The sequence below is a fragment of the Cibotium barometz genome, chromosome 30 (genome assembly GCF_041138505.1).
Source record: "Cibotium barometz isolate CiBa-2024 chromosome 30, ASM4113850v1, whole genome shotgun sequence".
Classification (NCBI taxonomy): domain Eukaryota; kingdom Viridiplantae; phylum Streptophyta; class Polypodiopsida; order Cyatheales; family Cibotiaceae; genus Cibotium; species Cibotium barometz.
The window spans coordinates 25,645,217-25,672,244 of record NC_141075.1 but is presented as its reverse complement, the minus strand read 5'-3'; the positions used below and the strand labels follow the sequence as shown (position 1 = coordinate 25,672,244).

Sequence of the window (27,028 nt, the reverse complement as noted above, 5' to 3'; positions counted from 1 at the left end):
CCGCACATCATCTTTCCATAGCATAGGGGAGGTGTTTGAGTCACAGTAGACCAAAGAGCGCGTGTTCTTACGAGCACAAGCAACGGACCTCGATGCCCTTTGGCAGTCTCTCTGCCCTCTCTAGTCACTTCTCATTGGTTCTCAAACCTCTTCATCAATTGGGGTACCCACCACGACGTCAGCTAGCACTCAGTTTTCCTCCAGCACGAAGAGTGCCTTTAGTTTTTTTATACCGTTGTACATATCATCTTTCATGATGTCAATGTTTTATATCATTGTACCTACCATCGTTCATGATGTATTGACAGTATAGTGCATATTTTCATTAACTTCACTTTGTTCTTTTTTTAAAATCTCCCTCAACGAGGACGGTGAGCACTCTAGTGGTGGGTGACCTGTAGCCACTAGGGGTGCCCACACTCGACTGTGCCGGTTGGAGCATCCGAGGGTGCCACACTTTCACCCGAGCGTGGACTGTTCCACTCAACCATTCTGGAGAATTCGGTGGACTATCCAGAAATGAAAGTGCACTACCAACGGATACATGAGAGGTGCACACACCAGCATTGAAGGCATCACATTGTCATCCTGATGGGCATCTACCTAAGATAGGAGATGCCACCGGTTCCACTGACTCCACCACCTTGCAAGAACCATTAAAATGGTTTTTGAGCTCAAGAACCATTAAAATGGTTTTTGAGCTCATTCTTGGGACATCCTCTTCCATCTAGTCCTTTTCATTGAGTCTTATTCATTGAGTGTTGTAGTCACTTGTTATTGCTGTCCTGTGTCGTCCTACTCACTGTGACCACTACTGGGTGTGCATGGTACAGTGAAGGTCATGTAACAGCTTCTTGGAAGTTATGCAAGTAATGGCATGTTTGGGAATAATGCAAGTAATGTTTACAGTATTCTTGTCATTGTGCTATGCTCATATTCTAATGTCTTAGTCTGTTTTTGTGTACATTGTGTCATGAGTATTGAGGACTCCAAACATCCTATGCTGAGGAGAACCACCACTTTAGTGTGTCGGGCAACCAACCCTGCTACAATAATGGTGCTTTTATAGGAGAGCCCATTTTACAAGGTGTATACATAAGCTGCCACCGTATATGCCACATGTCAAACCATGATGCCAAGTGTCCCTAAAAGGTGTCACCTACATACATCATTGCTTACATAACATGCTCTTAAGCAGGGGTTCCTACACACACGAGCCCACACACTAGTGGTTGTTCACACACACTAGAACTGCTTTATTTAAACCTAGAATACTAAGCTATTAGGTGCCAGTTTACACAAGCACCTAGCACTTGTTTATTCCCACATTCATCACTCTTAATATTTAAGAATTGACACCTCATTTTGGAGGCAGGCAGGCAACTAGGTGGCTGGAGACTTCTACACATCCTTCATCGCGACAGTATGCTGGCTTAATGGCTAGGATAGGACAGTTTAATCAGACACCCTCCTCCCCTCCGACCCACACACACACAAAAAAAAAAAACAATGTCAGGTTGAACCCCCTTGCCATTCACTTTCTGTCAATCACTCCTCACCGTGGACTGAAACTGTTGGTGCATCCTGCACTTGGATGCCATATGGACATGACTGCACAGGAGTTATGCAAGCCTAATGCAATACGAGCCCTTGTTGAGGGATGAGTCATTTGTGTATCGCCAAGGGGGTCAATCACATCATGAGTGTCACGCACCGTCTTGTCATGCCCGTCTTGCACCGAATTGTAACCCACATGCAGAATGTAATGATGTACATGCAGTGCGGACACTTATTAGACCCACATGGGTGCCTGGACAGCGAGTCTAGGAGGTCAAGCATTAGGTGTAGAAGTTAGGTTGTGTGTGAACCCATATAGTCCTATGGTACTACTAGCAACAACCATAGGGAAAAGGGGGCATGCATGGGCAGTGTTAGGGGCTGTGGGTGTCCCAAACCTCATCCAAGTGTACCTAAAAGGGGCTCCCATGTGCACACCTTTTCCTGCACTTTTGGAAGCCCAACTAGTCTCAACCCTAGTGGGCCAGGGTAGTAGGCCTAGGCGGCCACCTCACAGGCAGTACAGTAGGAGCATCCGGGCTCATAAGCTAAGTAACTTTATGCATTGCAGATTCCCACTGGCCTGTCCAGAGCAGAAGAAAACGCAAGCAAAGGTCGTCGTCCACCTCTGTGATCTCTGGCTGCAGCTTGCAAGCACTACAATACTACAGTACAGAGTGACAACTTTTGGGGATCCATGCAATTGAGTGCAAATTGAAGCCAAATCTGTATAAAACATTTGGGGCTTTTTTGAAATTCATGTAATTTAGCACAGACAGATGGAAGCCAATATTGTATGCAAAATTTGGGGCTATTTTGTTTGGAGCATGTATGAAAATTATAGGGCAGATACACACATTTAGTGTTTTTGACACTATATGGAATCTACAGCAAGAATAATTTTGCTTGAGGTTGGCATTTTTGCGGGCAAAAAGTGTATATAGACCATTGGGTTGCTTGGTAGGGCACGTACATGCTTTTTGATTTGCCTCCATGTATTAAAGTGTGGATTCTGACCTCATGGTTCAAAATGTGGCAGATGTATTTGGTGTGCTAACCTAGGAGGATAAGCTAGATGGATCAAACTATTCCTTGTTGAGTTTCATGATTCGGAATCTGCTAGTAGCCAAAGGGCTTTGGGGCATTGTGTGTGGTGATGACACTCGGCCACCTACCTTGCAGTAGCACCTGAGAGGGGAGCTGCTCAGAGAGCCTAAGCAGCTGAGGTAGAACATCTTGCTCCCACGCAAGAGTAGAGAAGATGGGATTCCAAGGATGCACATGCCATGTCTTTGATAGCCCTTTTGTCAAAAGGTCCATCATTCCACACATTCGGTCTTGCAAGACAACAAAGCTTGCATGGGACACTTTGGAAGCAATGTACCAGGTATGCAACAAGGCAAGGGTTACTTACTTGAAGAGGTAATTGGATACCCTTTCTATGGATGAGGGCCTTTGTGACAGATCACCTCATCAAAGTGAAAGATTTGCAGGAACAGTTGCTGAACATTGATGAGGTTATCCTAGACAAACAGCTGGTCACCAATACTTTGCATTCCTTGCCTCCCTTGTATTTGGGCTTTCACACCTCTCTCAATCTCTCTATGAGAGGAGGTGCTGAACTTGTCACTTTTGAAGAGTTGGTCGGTTTGCTCTTGCACGAAGAACAAACAAGAGCAAATCTATTGAGCAACCGTAGTGAGCTTTAAGCATGGTGGACACTAGTCCAATAAGGTTGGTCATGGAAAGCCCTCTTCTGGAGGTGATGCATTTGAAAAAGGGGATGCTGGCAAGCTCAAAAAGAAGGGAAAATGTCACCACTGTCGTTAGCCACTACATAAATGAATATAGAAAGTGGATGGCAAAAGTGAAGAAGAAAGATGCAAGTAATGTGACATTTCTAATGACAAAGCAGAGAAGTTTGCTAACGTAGTCCATGAGGAGTGGACATTTTTGGGCATTCCAAGTGTTGAAAAGCCTAAGTTAGAGACTTGGGGTAAACACAAACTTAAGAAGTCATTGTAGTCTGGTGTCGTGTCTGGTGTGTATCTTCTAGACGTGGAAGAAGATACATATTGGAACATCATTTGGTATCAGAACCCGATTACTCAAACTTTGAAGTGTGTTTAGATAATGATACTACATGTCTCACACAGCTGGCTGATAGTGGTGTTTCGAGCCATATTAGTTCTTGCAAAGATGTATTTCAGCACTTGGTTTATGCTTCTAATGGCCGCACTGTATATGTGCAGATCATTCTGTGTATCTAGTGAAAGGGATAGGCAAGATCATGCTTGTTGCAGCCAATGGTGCATGACAAATGTATTTTTCAGGGATAAGAAAAATCTGCTCTTTGTCTCAGCCATAACCGATCAAGGTTTGGTAGTTGAATTTGTAGATAAGAGGTGTTTAATCAAGGACACTTCAAGAGGTTATGCTATAGTAACTTATTGAACACAATGCAATGGCTTGTATAAGCTGGACAGCTATAACAAGTGTTCATGTGATGCACATACAATGGCTGCCCCCACTCCTGTCATGCATGATGCACAGTAGCAGAGTTGGTAGACTTGCCAATTCCTCTCGACATAGCTGAATGAAGGCCAAATGCGTGTATGAGCGGATGGACAAGCTTGCTAACATGTCGGGGGTAATCACGGGCCAAAAAGAAGGCTGTGTGGGTAAATCGTAAGGGTACCAATTGTGCTAACACGCGAAAAGCTTCTAAGCCCCATATCATTAGAGCCTCTGGGTACCCTACGTCCTAGCCGCCAAAGGAGGGTGTTGGAAGGTCGTGGCTTGGCCGCCTACATCCCACATGCATTAAGTCCCAAGCAATAAAATCGTCTATAAGTAATAGAAGACTAGGGCCATTCTCATCCCTCCTCCACCAATTTTTGTGGCTTAGAAGGGATTAGAGTGGTGAAGGTTAAGCACGCAGTGGCGTGAACAGTATTGGGATAGGTGACCTCCTAGGAAGTGGCCCCTAATTTCCAACAGTTTTGGTGTCAGAAACTCTTCCTCAAGCCCTAACTCTTTCCTCTCTTCATGTGAATTAAGAGAAGAAGGCAATCCAAATAACCTTCAAATAATGAAAACCTTAACATCGCATAAGGAGAATGTTCTCCCCCCACCCCTCCCCCTCCTCCTATAAATACTAATCGAGAGTGTAAGCCTCCTCGTCCACAACCAAAATATGCCCCAATCAATTTTCCCCTATGCATACACACTTGCTTAACCCACAAATTGTTTCTTGCCTCAAACATTCATTCACAATTATAGTCTCCAACAAGACATGTATGTGAGGGGTGTATTTTGGGAAAGATGCATCACAAACCATTTCCCAAGGATGGAGTTGTTAGAGCTGAAAATAAATTACAGCTCATACATAGTGATTTATGTGGTCCGATGCGGACACCATCCATGGGGGGGCATCTTTACTTTGTCACATTCATTGATGACTACTCAAGGTTTGCTTGGGTATATACTTTGAAAGCAAAAGAAGATGTGTTTACACACATTCAACACTTTGTGGCAATGGCTGAAAATATGTCTGGATGTTAAGTACAGACACTTTGCTTAGATAGAGGGGGAGAATACATGTCTAATGCATTCAAGGATAATATGCTTCAGAAGGGCATCAAACATCAGTGCACTGTGCCTTATACACCTCAACAAAATGGTGTAGTTGAGAGAAAGAATAGGTCTCTCATGGAGATGGCGAGATATATGGTGACATCATAGAAATTGCCTCATACCTTTTGGATGGAAACCATCATGTGTGCAACCCATGTGTTGAACAAGTGCCCAACAAAAGCTTTAAAGACAGTAACACCATTTGAGGCTTGGTACAATAGAAAGTCAAATGTGGATTATATGTGTACATTTGGGTGTTTGGCATGTCAAAGCAACTCTGAACAAAGCTAGATGATAAAACTATCAGATGCATCTTTGTCGGCTACAGCAATGAGAGAAAGGGATACCGTCTCTATAATCTAGTGGCATGTCGGATTTTTGTCAATAGAGATGTGGTATTTGTTGAAAGTTTAATTCAGCCCATGCTCAACTTGTATAGAAGTCATGATACAAGCTCATAGGACATGTTTGATGGGATTTTACCCATAGCCATTAGTGAAGATTCAATTCAGCCAGCCCCTTTTCAGGATATGCCTCACCTTGAACAAGATGTAAGACATATGGAACAGCCAAAAAATCAGCCCCTGTCTATGGAAGAGGTTGAAGATGTTCTTAGGGAGGAGCAAACAGCCATACAAGGAGCCAAATCTGTGAATAGCTGGTTGTTGAAAACCTTGCAAGATAGCAAAATTTCAGCTTCACTGATAGGAAGAACAAGGGCTAGTTCTAGCCATGCATTGAATGTACAACATAGGAGTTTGCATTTGCCATGGGGGGTCTCTTTGACTCAAAAGAGCCTTCTTCTTATGAAGAAGTACATGAGAATCAGCACTAGGTGCAAGCCATGGAGGATGAGATTTCTTCTATCATGAAGAATTATACATGGGATCTTGTAGACTTGCCAAAGGGCAAGAACGTCATTAAAACGAAGTGAGTGTATAAAGTCAAAAGGAATGCTGATGGTACCATCGATAGGTACAAGGCAAGACTTGTGGCCAAAGGCTATTCTCAGAAAAATGGAATAGATTATGAGGAGACTTTTGCTCCGACTAGGATGACTACGATCCGTTGAGTGATTACATTGGCTGCACATAAAGGATGGAAAGTGCATCGGCTGGACATCAAGATGACGTCAGTGGGGATGTCGTAGTATCTAGTCCATACTATGCATGATGGAGTTCATGATTTATTGTCTTGTGAATGACTACAATGAGGTTATAAATTGCACTTTCTTATAAGGTGAATTTGGGCATGTTCCTAGATTCATCTAGGTATATCTTTATGCTGTATTAGTGGACATGCAAATTTCACATTGTGAAGTTTTCGTCCAAGTTGCGGCTAGTTGATATTGTGTTAATTCTTTCTATCTTTAGTGGTGCATATGCCCTATCAACTATCTTTTTGTTGTAATAATTCTTTCTAAATGTTATGATCCCTTAGTGCTGGGCTTCATTATGGTTGAGTTTGTCCTGCCTCTTTGGAGCTCTGATAGAAACTCAGTAAACAGACCTTTGTATGAATGTATGCTCTTATGTGTGTGTGTGTGTGTGCATGGGGGTATGTGTGGGGGGGAGCATATATTGATACCAAGTTCTACACCCAATATTGGGTACTGATGACGTTAGTGGGGATGTCATAGTATCTAGTCCATACTATGCATGATGGGAGTTGATGGTTTATTGTCTTGTGGATGACTACCATGAGGTTATAAATTGCACGTGGTTTGCCACAACCTGGCTGGCGAGAGTAAGGTGAGCAGAGGTCCACTTAAGGAGCTTCCTCTAGATGCTGTAGAGGGAGCGGGGGTGGGGGTGGGGGGCTATCTTTGACTTGATAAGATCATAAGTGATTGCTATCTGCGCTGCTAATGAAGATATTGATCTACTTTGATTCAGCTTCAGATTTTTCAGTATATTCATGAAAGAAATCAGTAACCTGAATTTAAAAATGTGTTGAAGAAATGTCGCTTGCATCAGTACCAAAGAATGCTAGAAGTTACTCTCTAACAAACTGCTATGGGATACTCACACCCTTGGTTTTAATTTTCCCATTGACAATTTCACAGGTGGGAAGTCATTACCATTTCATCGAAACAAACCCTTATCTTGAGTTTGATAGAGAAAAAGCTTTTGGTATGCGTTTGAACATCCTGCCGGGCACTGCAGTGCGTTTTGAGGTAAAGATTCAATACCACTAACTAGCAGATTTTGTAAGTTTTTCTCTAGAAACAATATTTCCAATGTTTGAGTGAGATGATTGTTAAAGTTTAATTATGCTTATCATTTCTTTTGAGTCTATCATCCAAATCTCAGCTGCAAAAACTTCTAGGATGTCGGTCTCTGGTAACAAAACAACTCTCTATTGTGCAAAATGGTGTATAACAAGTTATTAAAATATACACTCTCTATTGTGTAATGAAAGCACTTGGATATCATGCATGTACCAATGTTTAGCCATGGGCAAGAGGGTGCCAAACATGAGAGCTTGCGTTTGTTTTTATCTACCCTTACTTGCGTTGGTCACTGTGTTTTCAGCCAGGGGAGACCAAGACTGTGACTCTTGTGGAAATTAGTGGCAGCAAGACTTTTAAAGGAGGAAATAACATTTCATGTGTTGTCAAGGCTGGATCAAACTTGGCAGAATTAATGGACCAGATAAACAAGAGGGGATTCGGGCATGTTCCACAGCCCAATGCTGTGTAATATTCTTAGTCTGTTAATCTCCCTTGCAATGTTTGTTATTGGTTTTCATAACCTTTATCATTCCCTAATCTTAATTTCATTTCTTAAAGCTCTGGTGTTGTAGGTAAACACGAGTGTGTTACACCAAAAGTATCACGGGAAAAGTATGCAAATATTTTTGGACCTACAACTGGTGACAAGATACGTCTTGGTGACACGCAATTGTATGCTGAAGTAGAGAAGGATTACACTTTGTATGGTGATGAATGCAAGTTCGGAGGAGGAAAGGTTTTGCGTGATGGCATGGGCCAAGCAAGTGGATATGGTGCACACGAAGTCCTTGACACTGTTATCACAAACGTGGTAGTTATTGACTACACGTCCATATACAAAGCAGATATTGGAATCAAGGATCACATTATCTGTGGTATTGGAAAGGCTGGAAACCCAGATATAATGGACTGTGTCACATGTGGAATGATCGTTGGGGTCAGAACCCTTGTCTTAGCACACACTTCAAAGCATGTGTTTCATACTGTGAGATTAGTAGCTGTTCCCAACTGCACCTTTGTTTTTGGATTATAGGTGAGCACCGAAGCTATTTGTGGAGAGGGACTTATTTTGACTTCAGGAGGAATTGATGCTCATGTTCATTGGATTTGCCCTCAGTTGGCGGAGGAGGCCATTGCTAGTGGTAATCTTCCTAAACTTCAACATTATATTCTTGCTCAAAGATTTCTCGTTAAGGGATAATACATCAAAACCTGACCTATGGCAAACACCGAAGCATCATGAAGCTCAGTATGTGCTTAATTGGAGCGTGGATCTGTGAGCTCTCCCCCTCCTGCGTTTTCTTGCTGCCTGCGCCCTCCCCCCCCCCCCCCCCCCCCCCCCCCCCCCCCCCTTGTCTACCCTTTCCCCTTGCCGCCTGCCTGCAGCCCCCCTCGCTCCCTGTTTCCACCTGCGCATTTCCCCTCCATCCCCCACATTGCCCCCCTCTCCCCTCCCTCCCCCTCCCTCCCTCTCCCCCCTCGCCCCCCTTCTCCCCCCGCTGCCTCTCCTTTTTTTCTTGTGCCGCCCTCCTCCTTTCTCTTTCCTCCCCCCCCCCCCCCCCCCCCCCCCCCCCCCCGGCTTGTAAGCCCAGTGGGGCGTGCCATGACAGACTCAACCACACAGGCCCTGCTCCCTTTCAGGAATTTATTCAGGAACAATCCATGGGCACGCTGACTAGGATCAATACAATCAATGAATACAAAACAAACAAATATGCCGATGTAGGATATCCAAATCGATGTCGATGTCGATGTCGACGCACAAGATCTCTGATGTCGAGCACACCACGGGGATGACCCACAAGTATATCTCTCACCGGGCTAGTACCAAATCTAATATCCAAATCGAAATCCAAATCCAATGAGTCTCCTTCTCCAACTGTTTGGGCTCTAGTTTACCCTCCAAATTTTGTTATAGTAATCCACATTCACCTCACTTTTCCTCAACTCCTTATAAAAGTCTTTGGTTGTCCCTTTATCTTGTATTTTCATCTTAGTGTATTGCCATGCTAGTGTAATTTTCATTTTAGTATATTTTCATCATCCCTCTTCCTTGCCTGTCCATTGTGAAGCTTGGTGCTTCACTAAACCTCTTTTTCTCTTGAAGACGACCCTCTTCTCTTGGTGGCCAAGCCTCTTCCTTGAGGGCTACACATCTCCTTGCAAGATAAAGCATCAAGCCCAAGTCAAGGGTAAGCCTAAACAATGATGTTTATACTATCTTCTTCTCCTCTACATGCTTGGGAAGCATTCTATCTCATGGTTTTTTCTTAAAACCATGCCCTTCTTGATTTATGTTGTTGTTTAGATGAAGTAATGGTAATCTCCTATGCTTAAGTGTATTGTTTATGATTTATATTCACTCTTTATGAAGGAATACTCACTTCTTATAGTTAAATCCTTCTTGGAAGGTTAAACCTTAATTCTAATCTCATTTTCTTACCCTAAACTCTAAGCTTATCAAGCTAGAGATGAAGGTTAAATATTTTTATGTTTATTAACCTACTTAGAATGAGGTAAATTCATTTAAGCTTGTTTTTATGATAAGAAATTTTATATTTATTCATTTTATGATGAAAGAGAGCTTATGATAATATTTCTATATATATATTTTTATATAGAAGTTATATTTGAATATTTTAAACAAGATGTTTAGATGTATTTATGTTTATGTTTATGCTTAGGTTTATGCATAAATTAATTTTTATATTAAAAGTGAAGTTTTGAGCATTATTTATTTGCCAAAAAAATAAAGAAGGTTATGCACAAATTTTTCTAGATTCATTCAATTTATGGGAATTATGGAAAGATTCACATAAATTTTTTCTTTTATCAAAGGTGGACTTTTGAGTATATTATATTTTAGAAATTACGAGAAGGTTATGTACAATTCTTCTCTAATTTTAAATGGGATGATGAATATAATTCATTTAGATAAAAATAAATTATAGAATGTGTGCATAAATATTTTATGCTGAAAGAGGAATTATGGGTATAATTGATTTTGTAAATCCCATAAGGATGTATGCATAAATCTTTTATTCAAAAAGAGAAATATTGAGCATATTTTATTTTGGAAAATTTGAAAAAAGAATGTGAAAATATTCATAGGAATGCATCGAGAAAACATGAATAAATTTTTAATCAAAAAGGAAAATCACGAACATATTTAACTTTTGGAATTATGAAGTATACGTCTAGATTCTCGAAAAATAGAATCTTAAGTATGTTCTGAATGGGAAAAAGGTGAGTGGAAACTCTTACCAAAATTATTGGTTAAATCAAGAATTTCACTATAAAAAGAGACTTCTATTAAGTATGAGAAAAACATACAACAATCACAGCTATAAGCCGGAAGAGAATAGAATCACCTCAATATGTAAGGTGATTTCAACCACTGAGGAGCATCACGATGCCATGTAAGACCTGTGGTACTAGAGGAAAAGAAGATGCCATGGTCCCATTCCCGCATAAATATCGCGCTTTGCCTGCGCAGAACGAGAGGGTTCCTGAATGCGAGTCCAAGTAGCCATAAGAGTGTGGATGATATCACCCCATATAGTACTAATGCATTGAGACCCAAAAATCTGGACATCCTCAATAGCCTCCGTGCATCTAGCTCTCCACATCTGCCATGCTGTAATACTGGCAATAATCTCCCAACTGGTGTTAATCCTCTGTCTAGGAGGTGTATAATCAAAGTGAGGAACATCCTGCAATAAACCATGCTGGGCAATACCTCTACAAATGAAAAAAACAGAATCTGTACTACTGCCCTTATAAAAAAGTTTCGGACCGGATTGGGAGAGCCAAGCAACTGCCCCCCAAGTCACATGCATGGCTCGGCCACTCAATTTGCCTATAGGTTGGGCTACAGGACCCCAAATCTGCTATGCAATGCTGCATTTCCATAGACAATGTTGTACGGACTCAGAATCTGCCGCACATCTAGGACAGGAAGGTGCTACACCGAAAACTGATCTCCACTGATTGGTGGGGAGACCACCATGTAAGAATAACCAAAAGAAATGAGAGATTTGGCTCCTTCTGTATGAGTGCCAAAGTCTATGCCAATATGTGCGCTGTATCATTGGAGAAATATCATAGCTCTCCGAATGAGGCCTGAGAGTAGGGATCCTATGCATCTGTCGAGTGAGGAGAAGCCTGGCATTCCGAATAGTGAAACTGAAATTTCAAAGGATCGAAGGCATCAATCCACTCCCACTCTCCTGGATCCCATTGAAGATATCTGATAGGATTGCCACCATATAACCACAAACACCAAGAGCCATGAGTCACTATCTGAGGAGAAGGGTCAATGAACCAATGCTTCCCGGAGGGACCAACAATCCTCACTGGACTAAGCCTAGTATTTAGTATAATCTCCTCCATACTACATCTCCTCAATCTCCCACCAGGCATGTAGAATAAATGAGAAAATCTGTATTCTCCTGGCCTGGCAGAGCAATGACCTGCAGAGGTATGCCTATCCTCGAAAAAACTCCCAGCCAACTCGGATGGTAGTCTCCGTGAAAGGTCCCAGAAAGCCACTCATGCGGAATAGTTGCATCAATCTGATCAATACGAATGCGAGAGCCCCTAAGATGCTGAGTGGATGTAACTCTCCGATCCTCCGGAAGACTCTTAAAGGTCTTCCAAGCAAGAACTGTGTATGCGCATCTCTCCCATCCTGACCATTGCATATAACGAGATGCACCAAGTGGCCGACCAGCCTCATCCCTAATGAACTGGTTCCACATAATAGGTTGTCGGTCAGCCTCGTCCAAAGACCTAGGAAGCCTTTGTCGCAAAAAATATCTCATGCTTCTCCATGCTTTGACATGGCTGCAATAAGAGGGGAAGATGGTGCCCTAATATCAGCCTCTGTGAACAAAAAACGTGTGTTGGGCATCCAGGCTCTCCCGACCCTGGGTGTACATCTGGAAATCTGAGACAAGAAAAAATCCTTCCAAGGCTCAGTGCCTGGTAGGAAACCTCTGACCACAAGTTTGCAAAGCAACGCCGTGCACTGAACATCCGGATCGATAATATTCAAGTCCCCCTCTCTTTTGGGCTGAATAACTGTGAGCCAAGCTACCCTGGCACGAGTGTCTGAGGTGCCATCCAAGCCCGACCAGAGAAAATTGCGGATCAATCTCCGCAATTGGCCAATGCACGCACGAGAGAAGCACCAACAAGAGGCAATAAACCAAGTTGAGGCAAGCAAAACCTGATTAGCCACCAAAGCTTTGGAGGCTACATCTAATCTCTTGGAGCTCCAATGGAGGAGCTTCTTCCGGATACTCATAAGTACCAGAGCAAACTGCTGTGCAGGAGAAATATCAATCCCAACTTGGCATCCCAAATATCTAGTAGTGTATCCTCTGCCGATGCAAGTAAAACCAAGCTCTGCACCCCAATCAACTCTTGGTGAATCACTAACCCAAAAACCAACAGATTTGTGCCAATTAATGAGTGCCCCTGCTGCCAAACAGAACTCCTCTAGTGCTACCCGGAAGGAACATAAGCACATATGTGAAGCCTCCAAAAACAGGGCTGTGTCATTAGCTAACTCAGAGTCAACCAACACCTCATGACTACGAAGAGGTATCCTCAATCCTGAAATACCAGCAGTGGAGCGGAGAAAGATGCTCATGGCCTTCTGCAACTATGATATATAATAAAGGGGCTAATGGGCAGCCCTGTCGTACTGAGCGAGAAATCTGAAACCGCTCTCCTCTATCACCGCAAGCAATCACGATACATGCATGAAACTCCCTTGATCCATCTCTGAGAGAAGCTCATATGACTAAGAGTACCCTCAAGGAAGTCCCAATCCACTCTATCATAGGCCTTTTCAAAATCCAAGAGCAGAATGGCTAAGGGCTGATTGCTCGCTTTAGCCCATTCGATGGCCTCCCAAAACGAGAAAATGTTATCAAAGATGCTCTTGCTGTGTAAGAATAACATCCTGCAAAATTGGCTCAACCTGATGCTCACTACCTTAGCAAGAATCTTATAGGGAGTCCCAAGTAAGGTGATAGGTCTCCACTGGCCAATCAATGTCTTATCCCCGCTCTTAGGAATAAGATAAATAAGCCCCTCAGTGAGAGAAGAAGGCATAGAACCTGTGTCCCACATCTCCTGCAAAGCCAATGTTATCTCAGTCCCAATCTCATCCCAAAAAGTAGTGAAAAAAACAGGGGAGAGGCCATCCTGACACTTACCATGAGGTAAGGCATGAAGAGCATGACTGAACTCCTGCATAGAAAAAGGGGCATCCAGAGCGGCACACATCTCCTCGGTGATCAAATGTGGCAATGCATTCCAAACCTTCCTCTGTGTCCTATGTCTCAGATCAGAATGCGGCTCAGCACTAAGAAGCTGGCAATAGAAATCGGTGGCAATCTGTCTAACCATAAGAGGATCTGAGTGAAGAGTGCCATGTGAATCCTGCAATTGCCTGACACTATCTCTGGCATGAGGTGGGCCGTGAGAAGCAAAGAAATGTTTGTTACATCTGCCACCCATCTGTGTCCAAAAGGATTCGTGGGCATGGAAACGGTACTCCGCGTGCTGCTGAAGAGAGTGATGAAGTTATGCTCTAACAGTACATTAAGAATCTGCAACCCATTGAGCATGAGGATGTTTCTCGTGCTCTTTCTGCAAGGCAGCCAATCTACGTCTAATAGCCCGTTCTAAGTCCAAGGCCTCTTGCCTCTTAGACAGGGCACATGTGTGATAAAAGTCACTAATATCACAGAGAGCAGAGGCCAGGCTTTGAGAGGCCTGTAAGAAGTCATGAGATCTCCAAATATCAAGCGTACGACGCGGTAGTTCTGCATCTGAAAACAAATGATCAGGGATGCGTACATGGGGTGCTGATCCATAGCAATTAGGATCTCTAATACATAAAACCATTGGGCAAGGATCCGATTTTGAGGTGCCTGTAGCAATCGAATTATGTCCACCTCTGTCAAGCACCCAATCATCCACATAAAATCTGTCTAACCGTGCATAGATACATCCTACATCTCTTCTCCTGTTAGACCATGAATAAAGAAGAGTGGATGGACTCCTCAAAATGTCATCCTCATGCTAACAATCTTTACCATGAATGGAGAGTATAAACCTCCCCCAAGACGCTCTTTCAAGAGGATGCACCAAGCCCTCTTGCCCACCTCTTTTATCCGTTGGCATCTCAACCATGTTAAAATCCCCACCAATAATCCAATGGTCGGCAAGAGGCATGAATGTAGTGAGAGATTTCCCGGAGCATAGAGGTTGAGAATACCAATGCGTGTAGTACCCTGCATAAGAAGGATCCACTGCGCTCTCGCAGGCAAAATGACACCTTGTCCAATGATGCAAGGCAAGATCAAAGGTGAAACAGAGATACAAACACCACCCTTGGTACCAACAGCCGGTGACCAAAAGGTGTGTCCCGAGAGAAGCTTGCCTGATCTCCCACACTGACTAGCATCCAGTTTATGCTCTTGCAAGAGCAATATATCCGTAGGTCCACCGGTGACTGCACAATGAAGCTTGGTTTTTACAATTTGTTTCCGTCGACGTGGAAAAAAACTCCCAATACCCTGAATGTTCCAAGAGAAAATCCTCATAAAGACTAAGAGTAGGAACGACCAGATCTCGAGGTCGATGAAGGACTCCCTCTAGAGGCGGAAGTACGTCTCGCATAGGTAAGGGAGGGAAAATTTGACGATGTAAACCTTACCTCTCTCTCCCACTCCGGGGAAAAGCCAGGGCTAGTCCTGAGAATTCGAGAGGTACCATGCCAATGCGAATGCGCAACATCATTCTCAAGGGTGCAATCATCCTGTAACTGTAATGCAGCATCCTCCTGTGAGGGATCCAGATCATGTGCCTGCAAGGCCTCATCCTCCAAAAAAGGATCAACATCTTGTGAGGCAAGAGCTGCATAGGGGTTAGGGTGCTCCACAGGGGGTGTGGGTGAAGGGGTAGGTCTTGGGGTCCGAGGGTGCCTGCCATCCCTAATCACAACCCAACGCTGTGTGGTCTGCTGTGGCAAAGGAGTAGCTGGAGTCTCGGCATCTGCAGAAGGTCTCTGATGGGCAGGATCGCGCCGCCTCCTAGCATGGCCCCTCGATCTGGGACAATCTCTAGCAATGTGACCCTGTCGACGACAAATCCGACACTGGTCTGGTCTGCCTGTAATCTCCATCCTCTGGCGGAAATGAGATCCGTCAAGTCTTTGAAGCATAACATGATCATCAATAATCGATGGATCAGGAACAAGCACAAGGACCCGGGGTACACCATCAAGAGTGGCGGTAACGGCCGCGGAAGCTGAGGCGGGAGAGCTCGGGAGGATTGGTACCTCTAGAACCTCGCCAAAGGATGCCCCTATGGAAACTAAAAGCTTCCAATAGAGCGGAGGAAGAGCAGGGAACCGTAGTGAGTTCGGGGTAAGGCGTTGATTCTCCACCACTGGATCAAAGCCCACTTGGTACTGAAAGAAGAAAATCTTCCTAGGACCAAGAGGAAAGGGGCTGCTAGCCAAAGCCTGAGAAGTAGCTTCTGAAGAATGAAAGTCCACCTGGAAGAAGCCTCGACCAAGTAAATGAGTATCCTGAAAGTGCACAATCAGCTCCGAAGGGAGAGCTGCTAGAAGCCATTCAGGGGCCTGTGAACGAGAGGGGTGGGAACCATAAACTCTCGCAACAAGGGTAGTCTGGACCTCAAGGTCAATGTCGTGGTGAAGAGAGGTGAGCTCGTCTTGTGAAAAATTGATGATTCTCTCGGCCAGTGGGGGTGATGATAGATTGGCTGCGGCAGAAAAAGCCATAAGACCAATCAAGAAAAATGGGCGGCCGACTTGAATCCAGATAAAATAGATGCTGGGAAAACGGGAGCAGAGGAAGGGGGGCAAAGGCGGGGAGCAGCTAGGGAAGCAAAGGCAAAGGGGCAGGCGGGGGCAGCACAGAGGCAGGTGGGGACTGAAGAAGGCAGGGGGCGGGTAGCAAAGGGGGGGCTGGCGGGGGTTGCAAAAGGGGGGGCTGGCGGGGGCTGCAAAAGGGGGCAGGCGAAGGCAGGCGGGGGGCAGCAGAGGGGCTGATGGGGGAAGCTGAAGGGCAGGCGGGGCAGGGGCTGGCGGGGGCAGCAAAAGGGGCAGGTGAAGGCAGGCGGGGGGCACCAGAGGGGCTAGCGGGGGCAGATGAAGGGCAGTCGGGACTGAAAGGCTAGCGAAGGGCAGAAGTTGGGCAGGCAAAAGGGGGTTGCGAAGGCAGCAGTTGGGCAGGCGAAGGCAGCAGAGGCAGGCGGGAGCAGCAAAGAAACAGGCGGAGGCAACAGAGGGCGGGCGGGAGCAGCAGTGCAGGTTCACGTCACTTCAGCATGTTGTCACTTTCGATTTAATAATTTATGGACAAGGGAATTACATAAAGGCTTTCTACGATGATTAAAGAATTGGTTGAGACTGACTAAATCAACCTGATAAAGATTCCAATCCAACCCGTATTCTGTCTCTTGGTTAGATTTTTAACAGGAAAAGGATTTCCCAGAAAAAGACCAGAAACATGCTTAGTTGGATGAATGTAAATTCTTGAGATTAACTTATTCCAAGATTCCTTGGGAAAGGATTTTGGAATTCTTGAAAGGATCAAGGATCCAGAAGTGAACTGAAATTCAAACTTAAATGAATTAAGACGAGAAAAATTTATCTTTAACTAAGCCAAGTAATGGTCCAGACTTAGAAAGTTCTGTGAGTATGAAAATTAGAGTAACTGTACTCCTAACCTGGTTGATTGTGAAACAAAAATTCTGATAACTAGATCAAGGGAAGTCAGAATGATGTGAACTAATGTCGAATGATGTGGAGTGATGTGAAATGATGTAAAATAAATGACATGGCATGATGTGGAATGATGTAAAATAATGTCGAATGATGTGAAATGATGTGAAATAATGTGGAATGATATTGAATGATGTGAAATAATGTTGAATGATGTGGAGTGATGTGGAATGAAGTGAAATAATGTGAAATGACATGGAATGATGAGAAATGATGTGGAATGATGAGAAATGATGCAGAATGATGTGTAAAGATGAGAATCTTACTTGAAAAATGTATTTGCATGTGAAACCTGTTTTATATGTTCTGGCTCTTCCACCCCCTGGTGGATTCTTCAAAACAAGTTCCTCTGGGGATAACATGGTTGATCTTCTTGGTATCCTAAAAGGGCCATGTACCATCATTCCCTGACTTTGACAACCCAAAGATAAAATCCATAGCAATATTCTCCCATAGATCATTCAATGGGTGCACTAGTTTCTGCTGGTGTTTGTCGATCAAACTTGACCTTCTGACAAAACAAACATTCTCGAATCATAAAGCTCAATGTCTTTCTTATACTAGGTCAATAAAAACAGCTCTCCAAAGCTTGAAGTGTAGTCTAGGTGTCTCTATGCCGTGTCTCTATGCCCCATGTATGGAGAAGCATGACACTCTTTCATTACTTTGGCCTCAATTCCTTGTGTTACACATGACGTGGGTTTATATCATAAGAAAACCCTTCTTGATGACATAAAAAGTCACCAAATTTCTATTCTGCAATCTGTTCCAAAACATCTTTGAAATCCTCTTTGGGAGCATAAGGATCCTTCATCAAAGTGAAATCCATAGGGTAACCCATAGAAACCGCATGGCTCAAGGGTCTCCGAGATAATGAATCTGCTTCCTTGTTGGCTTTGACATTCATCGGCCACAACATGGCCTACATTGTTCAAGACTGCTCCAATGCAATCTCATCATGTTCAACCACAAAGGTCTAGAATATCCAACATTGGTTCTTTGGTAGCATAAAGTCTCAATGCTTCAAAAGGATTCTGTTTCAGCTTCAGGTCACAAAGATCCCATGGGTTTATTTGTTGAAACATGCAATGGGCTAAGCACTATTGCAAACCATTTGTTGAACTTCATGGCATGATGTCAATGATGATCTTCCGATCTCTCTAGCTTCTTTGCTTTTCTTTCTCTTACATGTCCTGAGGAAACTGCATTTGAAAGAGTAGGCCTAGGAGTAGCTTCCTTGTCTCCTCCATGATAAATAGAGCGGGTAGCTCTAGATCCTCCTGCAATGGTGACTCCTTTGGCCCGAAGATAGGCTTTAGCAGCTTCAACTCCTTCGGCTTCGGTGGCTTGATTCCTTGATGAAATCTTCAAACATTTGAGCCCTTCTTTGGTCCTTTCCTTCCTGGCTCTCCAAGCTAGGAATTTTTCATCTTGGAGAAACTGTCTGAACTGCTGAAAGTCATGATACTCTTCTGATGACCCTGGTTCCCATCCGGAAGTCATGTATTGGCCTCATAGTTGTTCCCTTCATGAGACCCTTGGTCTCCCTCTGCTCTCGACATGGCTCTGTCACCCCAAGAAAGTTTCTTTAAGAGAAATCCTGTTCTGATACCACTATAAGCCCAGCGGGGCGTGCCGTGAGACAGACTTAACCACGTGTCCAAGAGATAAAAATATAAAGAGAGAGGGGAGAGAGAAAAGGGAATGGGGATCTTGCACAGTACACCACATTGAGCGGGGAACAGGCCTACCCCCTTTCGGAATTTATTCAGGAACAATCCACAGGTATGCTTGCCAGGATCAATACAATCAATGAATACAAAACAAACAAATATGCCGATGTAGGATATCCAAATCGATGTCGATGTCGACGCACAAGATCTGTGATGTCGAGCACACCACGGGGATGACCCACAAGTATCTCTCACCGGGCTAGTACCAAATCTAATATCCAAATCCAAATCCAATGAGTCCAAGTCCAAGTCCAAGTCCGAATCCAAATCTAGAACCAAGTCCAAAATCCAAGCTCCATGTCTAGGCTCTATGTTCTATGTCCAAGCTCTATGTCCAAGTTCCATGTTCATGTCCAAGCGTCATGCCCAAGCTATATGTCTAGGTTCCTTGTTTATGTCCAAGCTTCATGCCTAAGCTCTATGTTCCATGTCCAAGCTCTATGTCCAAGTTCCATGTTCATGTCCAAGCTCTAAATCCACTCGCTCATCCCATGAATAATCTCCACAATTCCTATAGCCTTGTCGACGATGAAAACCATGAAAGAGCTCTTTCTCGCAAGAAAACTGATATAAAACCTGTTTTAATGGTTTTTGGGCGATAAAACATCAAAAAAGCAGTTTTTAGGGGTTTTGAAATTTTTAGGGTTTTTGAAATTTCTGTCCGTACCGTTTTGTACATGTCGGTACAGCTCTGTACATACGTCTGTATCGCCCATGCATATACCCATACAAGTCTAGGGCTAACCGTACATCTGAAAAGCAAGTTGGAGAAGGTGTTGATGGGCGAAGAAGCTCTCCATGATCATAATGATACCCACACACACTCCACAATCTCCTTCAATCTTCAATGATCTTGTTCATGGTACTACTAGAGAAGTCCAATCCTTTTTATACTTGTAAGAGACCCTTCTTTTTGCTAAAAAGCCTTCATGCTTTTGCTTTGCCTTTTTATACTTTGCTTTTCTCTTTTTGTCTTTGCTTTTGCTCTTTTTACTTTTATTAATAAAATATTACTCAACTTTTGGTGCTTTGCTTTTCTAGCTTTAAGGCCTTAGAGCTGGTTTTTTGAGAAAGCGCCTTTTAGCGTTTTGGTCCGGCTCAATCTCCTCTTTCCAATGGTGCCTTGGCTCGCGGTCAACCTTGTCTGACTTTTTGCTTTTTCCTGCTTTTTGACGAAGAATGGTGCTTTTTCTTAATCAAACCTTATGGACCCTGTCTCCATGTCTTCTTCCACCTGTCTGGTGTCCGGGCATGGATTTCATCGTGTGAAAAGAGCTAGGAGGAGCAAATAGTTACACCGCTCGCTTCCCCTCGCATGATCTCTCCTTGCCCTTTCTTCGCCCTGTTCCTTGCCTACGTCCCCCCTCTCTCTCTCTTCTCCCTCTTTCCACCCTCCCATGTCTCTCCCTTCCCTCCTCTGTAGCCTCTCTTCTGGCTTCTTTGCCCCCTCCGTCTTCGTCAGGCAGCTTTCTCAGTTCTTGGGGCATTCTCCATTCGGCCAGCCTCGGCCTTTTTTGGTCTTCACCCTTAGGACTCCATGGCAGCCGCTGCGTCAACCCTGACCGAGGCCGCGGTTACTTGGTTATCTTTCTCTGAAGCCTGCCTTCATCTCCTCGCTACTACAACTGTCACTTTAGTATGCAAGAGTATTGGTAGCCGCCCTGTGCGCGGACAACTTAGAGATCTTTTGTAGGCTAGCCCCGTTGGGCCTGTAAAGATCATAGACATTCATCCTCTGGGACGTGGCTGCTACCAGGTTGAGTTCGACTCGCCAGTAGCGAGGTGACAGACTCCCCCTTTCCCGCTTGGTCTGGCAAGGCTGTCCTTTGGCATCTTACCTTTTCGTATTCGTCGTTGAGGGCATGAGCAGTTTTTTATCAGCTCAAGAGACAGGGCTCCAGATTGCGTCTCCCCCTCCGTACGTAGGAGGAGCTGCTGGATTCTCAGAGTTTCTAAATGACACAGTAGCTTACCTTTCAGGAGATGATGTGAATCTCGAGAGATTTGCTGAGGCCATCGAGGTCCTTTGTTGCACGAGTGCAGATCAACTGGCACAAGTCGTGTGGTTTTTGGGTAGGCTTTGCACCCGCCCCAACTTGGCGTCTAGTTGAGGCTTTCAAGTGGATCCCGAGGGGCACTCCAGTTCTCTATCTTGGATGCCAAGGGGGCATCGACATCTCTCTGGAGTAGTAGCTCGTCGCTCTTCTTGTGAGCATTCGGAAGAAGCTTTTTTACTAGAGTTCTTCATGACTCTCCTTAGTTGGTTGAGTGGTGGTGATGAAACAGGTCCTTCTTGCCACCATGTGGTACATTACTTCTTGTTGGGCCTTCTCTCGAGCATGCATTGGTCAGGTACAATGGTTGATCCGGAACTTCTTGTGGGCCGGCCGCGTTGACGGGAGGCCTGCCTGGGCCAAGGTGGCATGGAGAGTGATCATTCAGCCATGACGCAGAGGGGGCCTAGTGTCATGTGCATCAGCAATGCCATGGACCTTCTCAAGGCTAGATCCAGAAGAGGCAGACAGATAAAAGACTAGGAACCAGATAGAGTCAGACTGTGGAGCACAAGATGCAGTAGTAGACAGGTTGGACTTGGAGAAGCACCAGGGAGCAGTCGGCTGAGTTTAGGAGCTGTCGGCTGTACCAGAAGACATGTCGGCTGACATCAGCAAGGCCAGGAAGGAGTGGCAGCAGCAGGCGCAGCCAGGACAACAAGTACATCCAGTCGGCTGCATTTAAGGGCATTTAATGAAGCTGTAACTGGCCGACCAGCAGTCGGCCAGTTCATCATTTAATCCAAGGGGCTATAAATAGCCCCTTTGCTCAATGTTTTACTGATTCCACCCACTAGGGGTGTGAGTCAATAGGAGGTCCCATAGGGGACAGATTTAGGGGTTAACAACCTTTTTATGAAGGCAGCCCATGGCTGTACAGATTTGTACCTTTTTTGTACATAGTATATACTGAATTTCCAGCACTTCTTACTCTCTCTCTCTACTCTCTCTCTACCTGCGTTTTTGCATCATGGTGCGTTTTGCATCAGGAGGTCTTCAAGAGTGTTTAGGGCTGAAAGAAGACTACCCAGAGCTTCCGCGCGTTACAGTGGTATCAGAGCCTACTTCAAGGACGAAGATTCAGCAAAGAAAACCAGAAAATTTTTCGCTCGTGTGGTTGGTTTTTAGACGCCGGTGGACTACCCTTTTCGGAGTGACTCCTGTCCCTCGAAGGACGGTTGGTTTTTAGCCTCCGGAAGCCTCCGGAAGTCTCCCACACAGATAGTGGATGGTCAGATTGCGTTCCGGAAAGGAACTGCATATTCCCGCTATGGCGAGCTTTGGCGACGAGAGAGAACCAGAACCATGGGACCAGAGTGCACCAGGCAGCCCAGCTCGGGCACCCGGCTTGAGTGTACAAGACATGTTCCAGCAGATGATGCGAGCAATCGCAGACCAGACAACCAAGTTGGACGAGCAGAAGGCGCGGATTTTGGCTCTGGAGGAGCGTTCTCGCTCTCCAGCGTCGCGTTTTCCATCTCCTCCTCCCTCTCCTTCCGTACCCCAGATACCAGATCCTCGTCACAGGGACCCTCTCGAGGGGTCACAGCCGCAGTCAAGCTCCTTACTTGAGAGGCAGATACGGGCATTGGAGATTCGACAACGAGAAGACGAAGCCATGCGACGAGTGGAACACGAGCATTACCTCCGAGCTTTGGACGCCAGATTGACACCGGCGGCGCCCTCGAATCATTTCCCGAGAAAATGAACTTCAGTAAGTATAATGGTAAACTCGATCCCACTACTCTGTATTCATGGTTACATCAATTTGAAGCTTACTTTGCCGCAGTTAGGAAATCAGATATTGACAAAGTGATCTTAGCCAGTTGGTATTTGGAAGGTGAGGCCATTCCTTGGTGGACTCAGTGGGCTCATGCCCACACCAGATCAGGTATGGCAGCTTATGGGTGGGACGAGTTCGTCCGTGACCTTAAGCAGCGGTTTTTACCGCCCCACTACCTTGAGCGACTCGAATACGAGTTCAGGGGTGCGCGTCAGAATGCGCAACCAGTCCTTCAGTTTGCCAATAGAATTTCGACCTTGTGTCTACAATTAGGCTTATCTGATGCGGACAAGAAAGGGCAGTTTTTGTATGGCCTGGACACGCACATCCAATGGGAGGTGCGTATGTTTAGACCAGCCACCTTTGAGGACGCACTCTCGCTTGCGCAGAGTGCAGAAATGAAACACAATGGTGGCAAGCCCAAGACTTCCCAGCCGGCTTCTCCCAAGGCTAACGCCTCGGGGGGCAAAAGCCAGAACCAGACGGGGTCTTCCCCAGGACAGAGCCCGGGAGCCTCTGGCTCCAAGAACTCGAACAATGCGTCTAAGCTTACTCCAGTAGCCCCTTTGCTCAATGTTTTACTGATTCCACCCACTAGGGGTGTGAGTCAATAGGAGGTCCCATAGGGGACAGATTTAGGGGTTAACAACCTTTTTATGAAGGCAGCCCATGGCTGTACAGATTTGTACCTTTTTTGTACATAGTATATACTGAATTTCCAGCACTTCTTACTCTCTCTCTCTACTCTCTCTCTACCTGCGTTTTTGCATCATGGTGCGTTTTGCATCAGGAGGTCTTCAAGAGTGTTTAGGGCTGAAAGAAGACTACCCAGAGCTTCCGCGCGTTACATTGGTATCAGAGCATCAAGCTCAGCTACGCTAAACGCTGATTCAGTCCCATATGATGGTGTACAGGTCCAAGGTACAGGAAAGTACACGGATTCGAAGCCTAAGACAAGAACACAGATCGGGAAGAACTCCCAGGAGGTTTGTTGGTGGTGTTCCACAGTGCCAGATGGGGATGTCAGTTCCGTGAGCCAGATGGGTTCTAAGGGAACGGTCCCAAGGGAGGTTGATCCTCCAAGGGTGATGTGAGAGTGCCAGACTCAGTTCCAGGAACGAAGACCAAGACGGTGTTCAGAGCCAGGGCAGGAATGGATTGTGGACTAAAGGAAGACCAGATGCATAGATCTTCATCAGAGACGGAGTGGTTTGGAGAACAGAACGGATTTTCAGAGAAAAAGGTTTGCCAGGGATGGATGATGACAGAGGGACTTCGGGACAGGATTGGGATGATGACAGTCATCCAAGAGCAGGTTGGATTCCCGTCATCAAGTTTAGCAGAGGGGGATGTCATGTGCATCAGCAATGCCATGGACCTTCTCAAGGCTAGATCCAGAAGAGGCAGACAGATAAAAGACTAGGAACCAGATAGAGTCAGATTGTGGAGCACAAGATGCAGTAGTAGACAGGTTGGACTTGGAGAAGCACCAGGGAGCAGTCGGCTGAGTTTAGGAGCTGTCGGCTGTACCAGAAGACATGTCGGCTGACATCAGCAAGGCCAGGAAGGAGTGGCAGCAGCAGGCGCAGCCAGGACAACAAGTACATCCAGTCGGCTGCATTTAAGGGCATTTAATGAAGCTGTAACTGGCCGACCAGCAGTCGGCCAGTTCATCATTTAATCCAAGGGGCTATAAATAGCCCCTTTGCTCAATGTTTTACTGATTCCACCCACTAGGGGTGTGAGTCAATAGGAGGTCCCATAGGGGACAGATTTAGGGGTTAACAACCTTTTTATGAAGGCAGCCCATGGCTGTACAGATTTGTACCTTTTTTGTACATAGTATATACTGAATTTCCAGCACTTCTTACTCTCTCTCTCTACTCTCTCTCTACCTGCGTTTTTGCATCATGGTGCGTTTTGCATCAGGAGGTCTTCAAGAGTGTTTAGGGCTGAAAGAAGACTACCCAGAGCTTCCGCGCGTTACACCTAGGCATCATTGACCCTGCTATTCAGAGCCGCATCCTGCTAGGCAAGTTGATTGTGAGAGGACTTCTTCCCGGTAGTGAGTCTTGGAAGGACTTCCTCTTGGCCCGGATTTCAGCCTGTACGCTCAGCCTAGGGGGCCCTTGGCCGCTGAGTACTAGATGGATCTTCACAGAGATGTGGGCCCACGGATTTAGTCCAGCTTTTGAGGACAGATTCGCAGCCAGTTTACTCGAAGCTTGGGATCACCTCAGGCTGGCCCTTAGGCAGCTAGCTCCGGTAGCCTCAGAGGAGCATATGCGGCAGCCACTGATGTGGAACCCCTTGATCCGTTCACCCAGTGGCCATATGTCGGGGGCCCAACCTCATGTATCATGGGGGGCGTTGAGCATACGACCTGCCAGGTCCCTTTGAGATTGGCTTGCACACAGGAAGGTGCCCTGAGAGGTTTAGGAGAGGCCTGGCAGGGATCCAAGGTAGAGACAGGCTTAGCCTTGACATCGACTTTGCTATTCCTCAGGAGTGATCCCCCCATAGTGTCTTGGTGTGTTTACTAGGCATGATATTCTATTGGCAGTCCATGGAGTGGATGAGGCTAGTGGTTTGCTCACTTTCTCTATTTGTCCCCATGCAGATTAGAGAGATGCGAGCCCCCCTTCGAGAATTTCAGTGGGTGCTTCTTACAGGGGGTGAGGGTGATTGGATTCTAGGCACATGAGTGGCACATAGATCCCCCGCCGGCCAAGGTGGCCAAGGAGAGACTTTGGTAGCTATCGATTTGGGAGAGCCAATCTCTGACGCACCAAAAGTGGGACCCATGAGAGTGGACTTGGCGTGATCATGCTGATTGGGAGGAGACTTTGGATGCCTCTTTTTTGCATACACAGCGGTGCTAGGCCGCGGATTCAGATGCTAGAGATTGATGGCAGCCTGACAACAGCAGTACATTTGCAGTCACACAGGGCCTCTCCTAGCGTCTTCTCTCGGAGGCTTTGGGACAGTTTTCGGCCTCGAACGATTACCCTCTTTCTTTGGTTGATGGCACACAGGAGCTTGGCGGTAGGCATGTGGTTGGTGATTGGAGGTTGACTAGTAGCTTGCGTGAGGTGTGGCCACTCTCATGAGTCTCAGTGACATTGTCTTTGGGATTTCCCAAAGGCTCAATAGGTTTGGCAATGGATTATCCGCATCTTCACAATGTACATGACCTCAATCCGTATCATTACATGGGGCACTATCGCTTTGGCCACAGAGGCTGAGGTTGTCAGGGCTATGAGGAGGATGGTGGGGGGCTAGCGCTTTAGGTCTCTCACCTCTGCATTTCGGCAGTACCAGTTAGAGCCCCATCTACTGACCACTGGAGACCGGGGTCATATGAGAGATGGGGGATTTGCAGTAGCATTGCAGCTTGGTACATATGGAGAGCTAGATGCAACGAAGCCATCGAGGGTACCCACACTCCGCCTACGAAGTCCATTAGGAGCATTTGGCTTGACATCATCCATACCCTCTGCGGTCAATGGGGGAAGTTGCAAGGAGGTTCTGACCACACACATGTGGAAGCGGTGGGAAGCTGTCTTGAGGCTCTGGTGGCCTGGCCCTGTTCTCACCGCGAGAGATATTGATCCCACTTGGCATTACAGACCACCTGTGTGGTTATCCCCCCCCCCCCCCCCCCTCCCCTCCCTCTGATAGCCTTTTTCTCATAGAGCGGCTAGCCCGAGGAGAAGTGCATCTTTCTCCACCTCTTGATTATTTGTTCCCCGCCCCGTACATGGAGGCGAGTTTGTATCTAGCTGTTAGTGGTTGTATCTAGCCCTTTGTGGCTGTTTTTTATTAACTAATAGAAGGATCTTTTTCCCAGAAGAAAAAGTATGTGCCTTATTTCAATATGGTCTACGGTAGTTTTATTTGTCATTAATCTCTTTTTTATAAGGAGTTACTAGATGTGATTTTTGTCACCAAAAATTCTCTCACTGATATGCACACACAGGCACATGCACTCACACTATGGGCATAGGTTTAGGGTTTCGTGCAAGCTCAAAGCTATGGTGGCTCGAAGGGCTCCATGGTGGAGAGGCAAGAGAGAGAGAGAGAAAGAAAGCTGTATTAACGTCTACTAGAGGCCGAACTCGACCTATGAGACAAATCAATGTACAACTGTCAATGTCCTCTGGATGTCCAAAAAAAAAAAGCACAAAATGAACATGAAAT

General features: G+C 45.5%; 1 protein-coding gene across 1 annotated transcript in view; it reads left to right on the top strand.

Moving 5' to 3' along the window:
• Window positions 1–27,028, top strand: part of URE (urease) — a 154,671-nt gene that overhangs the window by 63,124 nt on the left and 64,519 nt on the right. Inside the window, exons 7-10 of the mRNA XM_086824046.1 lie at window positions 7,259–7,369; window positions 7,728–7,891; window positions 7,985–8,363; window positions 8,460–8,568. Of these exons, the coding sequence (XP_086680172.1) occupies window positions 7,259–7,369; window positions 7,728–7,891; window positions 7,985–8,363; window positions 8,460–8,568 (763 nt within the window). The remainder of the gene's footprint in view (window positions 1–7,258; window positions 7,370–7,727; window positions 7,892–7,984; window positions 8,364–8,459; window positions 8,569–27,028) is intronic.